At 35.6% G+C, this 5,480-nt stretch overlaps 1 protein-coding gene across 4 annotated transcripts in view; it reads right to left on the bottom strand.

Annotated features, from left to right (window-relative positions):
- Window positions 1-3,823, bottom strand: part of LOC117115438 (translation initiation factor eIF-2B subunit gamma-like) — a 12,857-nt gene extending 9,034 nt beyond the window's left edge. For 2 of the 4 annotated variants that reach the window (XR_004446553.1, XM_033259233.1), the window contains exons 1-4: window positions 3,682-3,784; window positions 1,648-1,810; window positions 782-942; window positions 195-363 (exon numbers count right to left, since the gene is read on the bottom strand). Coding sequence is in view for 3 of the 4 variants with exons in the window: in XM_033259233.1 (XP_033115124.1) it covers window positions 195-363; window positions 782-942; window positions 1,648-1,795 (478 nt within the window). In the remaining variant the exon portion in view is untranslated. Of the gene's footprint in view, window positions 1-194; window positions 364-781; window positions 943-1,647; window positions 1,811-3,681 lie in introns of all 4 variants that reach the window. The other 2 variants (XM_033259235.1, XM_033259234.1) reach the window with 2 other exon arrangements.
- Window positions 3,824-5,480: the final 1,657 nt, after the last annotated feature.

Here is a 5,480-nt window from a genome sequence, read left to right as displayed (position 1 = left end):
CTTAAGCCTAGAGCCGCCACTGGCTTACAGGTCTCCCTCCAATTAAAGACTACTTCTTGGACCAGAATTTTAGCAGCTTTGGTTTTTATTAGAATAATAAGGATATAAGCCATTTGTTATTTGGGACCACAGAAAATTGGTCTTAAATTATAGGGTTCTTTAATTTGAGCAAGACCTGTATTTCTAATTGTTACCTAATTTCTTTTTGGATTTCGTTCCTGGGATAGTAAGAGATTCAGAGGACTGCTCTGGTAGTGCCATCATCAGGGCCGTCATGGTAGAGTCATACGTCCGGTGCACATCAACAAGTTTATGAAGAGCAATGTCAGTTATTAGGTCACAGCTCACTACAAGGATGTCAGTCTGAAATGATAACAATGAGTTACAGAAGACGGATTCAAGGGGGAGGGGTTACCAAAATTTTTTTGAAATTAAAGAAAAAAAAATGAAAAAATTAATTCAAGCATAAGTTTGAGGGTGCAATTTCTAGCCATCCAGAGGTGCCATAGACAAAAACATTTCCTACCTCAGCCCCAACCATTGTGAAAGTCTGCATCTCCTCCCTCCCCCCTTCCGATTTTCCGAATTCCCTGACAGATGTTAACCTTAGTACAACATCCCATCCCACTTATCACATTATGCTGAAATAAATGTTGCACATTATATGTGCACTATGTAAATGATACCAAAAATAATAGGCAGTCATTGCAGGTAGAATATAGCACAGCAAGCACCTCTTGAGATAAAGCCTTTTAAAATGACAATGTTATTTATAATTCACCTTAATTTTGCGTTGTTCATTAAGGATCCGGAGGGAGTCTGCTGTACCCAAGTCTTCCTCACTAGACACTGTGACAAAATCCATTTTGATTTGAATTTGTGTAGATTTTAACGCCCGATAGATGGCGCCTTTTGTACTATCCAAAGTTAATATGATCACCTCTGTAAATTAAATAAATTATGATTCATATATGTAGTTCACATACAATCATGTGCATTAAGTAATTATTAGAAGAAATCAATTTCTTCACCCTTTTATTATATCATGAACTAATTGGTATATCAGGCTCAACGAAAATACAGGCAGTATGCTTGTCAACTAGTTCCATTAGAAACTACCCAATGAGTAAATTATAAAAGGTCTTTTTTCTTTTTTTTTTAGATATTTCTACAATATATTTAATTGCATGTTTTGCAAACCTGAGTGCTGGAATTATAGTGAAAATCAAAAATTAAATGTAAGGCAAGACTTTTTTTACACCTCGTTTAGTGAATCCACCGACTGAAATATTGATGATTTTGAATGACAATAAAATTAAATTTTTGGCCAATTGAAAACATCAGAAAAACGTTTTTCTTTATTTTTATTATGCCCTCTACTGCATTGAAATCTCCAAAGATAAGATATGTATATTTCTTCCTAATTATATAAATCTGAATCATTTAACCATCCTATTTTACATTCACAAATAAAATTTAATTTTTATTTTCTCCTGCACCTGGATATTTTTGGCAAAACTATTTTCTAAATAAGAAAACAAAAATTTATTTTTATTTTTATTCTGCCCTCCTCCGAATATTTCTAAAAAAATAAGTATGCAAAACAAGAAATAAAAAAAGTATCGCCTAAAAAATATGCAAATTCACCATCAAATCCTGCCTTCTCCAGCATGCTGATTGGATACCATATCATTGGTTTATTTGCAACAGGTAACAAAGCTTTTGGTAAGCTGGCTGTGAGGTCAGTCATCCGTGACCCCCGACCTGCAGCTAATATTACAGCTTGCAATTCCATAGCGTTTTAATAAACCTGCAAGACAGTAAAAAAATTGAACTTTAAAAAACTGTATCTATTATTAGGCCTATTATCATTATATTACTGTACCTTCATGTTTATATATACAGCATGAATTGTGCATTTCATCATGATTTTTTCTCTCATTGGCCAACCGAATAACTCCAGAGTGATGTATTACTATTATTGTTTGTTCAAAACCATAACATTATTATTAGCCAATATTTGCAATTAATTAAGACAACTGCTGGTACACATGCTTAATACCTGAATGTATCATTAATAAAAATAATGCTTTTCTTCTACACTTTTGTTGTTGTACACCTAAAAATTAGAATGGGAATCAATACCTGTACATACTTTGGGCGAATGCTAGTTTGAGTGGATGCAGTTAGTGCAAAATGTAACGCTGAATTTATCCAAAAAGAATGATGAGATTCCCTCCCACTCCCACCCCTATTAGATACAAAATATTAGGTCCATTTTTCATATAATTAATTTCAGTGGTGTATCTAGCCCCTGTCTCTTATACACATCTAGATGTGTATAAGAGACAGGTCTGAGGGGGTGCGTGAAGGTGAGTTTGGGGTGCTCGATAATTAAGTGAGAGGGTGTTATCTCACAAAATAAGATAGGTGATTTTTAACTACTTATTTGATTTTTTTTTGTTTCTTTATTCTAACATAAAAAAAAAAAAGACGACAAGAACAATCAGATACTGTACAGTAAAAACACAACTAAATAAAAAAGGCCTAAGGATTAACAAAGCATATAAAATCAACTAAACATTTAAGTTAAAATGATCCCTCATTTTAAAAATTTTGTTATAATTTAAGCTTTTTTTTTTTCTTTAGTGTGTAGACGGAAGTTGCATTTTGAACTGTAAATGGCAAATTATTCCATTCATTTGTCCTAATGTGAAGTGGTTTAATGTGAAGTGGTTTTGTCAACCAGATTTAGGAACTTTTACGTGAATAATGTCATTTTCACATTTTAGTGCAAGGTTACTCAATTGATTATTTTTGCTGGTACCCAATTTATTTAACACATGCCATAACTTTTTAGGACTATCTTTCTTTTCTTTTAGTTTATTCAAAAAGAAAGTAGACTTTGCTTTTCTATTCTTATATAATTTATAACATTTCTCAACTTTTTAAACACTGAGAATACAGTATATGTTCATTTTTAGTTTTTCTGAACTTTCTCAAGCATTTGTCTTGTTCAATAAATGAGACTTTAAGGGAGATATTTCTCCCTTAATAATGGTTAATAATTTTATCTTCTTATTTTATTCTACTTCAGCAAAAAAAGTTTTTTCTTCAAATATTTTGAATGGAGTAGGGAAGGGGGGGGGGGGGGGCGGAAGGGGTGTTGTGTGATACAAAACTAGGCCTAGGCCCTAGGCAGACTAAATTTGAACCTGTAGAGGGCAAACTACTATCACATTAAATACCATGTCAAAATAAGATAATTCCCCCAAGTTACATACATGTTTCAATTTTGCAAAAATGATCCTTTTTCGCTCAAAAAAATAGAATCTGCTCAAAGTAGACAAAGTGGCATTCGCTCGTATTGACTGGTTCCCAAAAATGAAAGATCTTGTAGGAACATGGCATAATTAAAACATAGCGAAAGGCCGGCCGGCCTAGAGAAGGCCTACGCTAAAAGAAAATAAAGGGCCTGGCTTAGGCCCCTACTAACTACAGGCATAGCCTAGGCTTATGTCACTGACTTAACCTTGCCTTGCTTGGACCTGGTTGATCCCTCCTTACCTAGCTAGCCTAAGGCCCTAGGCCTAGCTAGCTTTAGGGCCTCTAACACTGCATGCAGGAGATAAATCCCGTTAAACAGAATGATATCATTTGCAAATAAAATACATAAATTACATAGGTCAGTGCTTGTGCTCTACAAATCATACAAACCCGATCATAAACATACGGAACAACAGTCTATCCAGTCCATCGCTAGTGGGCCCACAGGGTTGCCAGATAGTCGAAACTCGACAGGGCTTCACGCGGCCAAACACACGCCATCTCACGGCCAAATTCGGCAAAACTTTTTTTCGATATCGGCCAAAATTCGGCCAGATTTTAATCCGATTAGAAGACAACAGTGGGTACATATTCATTAGAAATACTACAAAGATTACACGAAAATCAGCGGTCATTCGTTTGAAATTGAAGAAATTCAAATGATATACACAGAAATGTTAAACTTCAGTGTTTTTCTTCTTTTAATATCACCATTACATGCCCAGCTACATCATTTATTAAATAAATACTAAATAGCCTATGTTCTTTAGTTGCTGGCATGTAGGCCTAGGCAAATTCAAAGTTGAATCCAGAGATGTCCGAAAGGGGGAGGGGCCGGGGCCGAAAAGGGTGAGGGGCGAAAGTGGGGCCGATCGAGATAACACCATCTTCAGGAGGATTTTTTGTTTTCTAGACGCCGGAAAATAACCTCTGATGCGTTTGGGCGATCAATTATTTCCTTCTTTTTTCCCTTCTTTTTCACACCCACCCCCTCCCCCCTAAATCTGCCTCTGTTATTTAAAATCACATTATTAAGACTGATCTAAATGTATTAAATATCAAGGTACATTGTAGTCGATCTATAGCATACGGTACGGTAGTTACCAACTGTCTCGCATCGTGCGGGACGGTCCCGCATTTCAAAAAGTGATTTGGATGATTACGCATTTTGCAGAAACACATACGTGATCCATAATTTGTCATGCGTGATAACGAATCATCACGAATTCAGGGGAAATGTATTTAAAATTAAAAGAAGTTGGTTTTATTAAAAAAAATAAACGATCATTCAGTAACTTGAGTCATGTACTTATAAATTTACGTGAATATTTATTTCACTGACGCGTTAGGCCTACTAAAAAACTATCAGTAAAATGTTTAGGTCAACATAGTTCGGGTGCTCAATTACAGTGATACTCAAAATATTTTTGCTTATGTACCCGGTATTGTCAACACACACTCCCTGAAATCGTTTTAAAACAGCTTTAATGCTCAGATCGTCGAAGCACCTGGGCCACGCCCCCTCGACCCCAGCTGGGCTCCGCCTCTGGACTCCGCCCCCTCCCCCCCCGCCAAATGGTTAGTCACTCACACTCATTTCAAATCTCTCAGGTTGGTAACTATGCTATAGCAAAGATGTTAAGGGCCTGTTATTGGCAAATTCGTGGCTCTCTTTAATTAGAATGAATTAAGTTACATAGTAATAGGTAACACAAACTGGCGTTAAAACAAACCTATGAAAACTTTAATAAATACTTTTTTATGTAAACTTTCTAAATTCGCCTCTGAATGTTATTGTCGCAGTACTTAAAGCAATAAATCAACGTTGCTATCAGAATTATCTTCTTCATTCTCATATACAACCTAACTCCTGAGTAACCGAAGAATCTGCGACGCTTGCTTGAAATTGGAGGTGCCATCGGACCAGAATGATCACATCGAGCATTTATGTGGCGCTCTACATAAAGAACACTGCAGCACCAGTCCTATACAATTCAAGTGGGCAATAATAAATAAATTAAATTTATATTCAAAAGAGATTCAAAAGAGATAGAACCTCCATTAGGATTGAACATATACAAAGATACACAATAGGACCTATATGGTACAAACTTGCATTGAACTGTCTTCATAAAGCTTAAAAGAGTGTAAAC

Source organism: Anneissia japonica, unplaced genomic scaffold (assembly GCF_011630105.1).
Source record: "Anneissia japonica isolate Jap-2015-1 unplaced genomic scaffold, ASM1163010v1 scaffold287704_len1198815_cov201, whole genome shotgun sequence".
Lineage (NCBI taxonomy): Eukaryota > Metazoa > Echinodermata > Crinoidea > Comatulida > Comatulidae > Anneissia > Anneissia japonica.
This window is presented reverse-complemented; position numbering and strand designations above follow the sequence as displayed.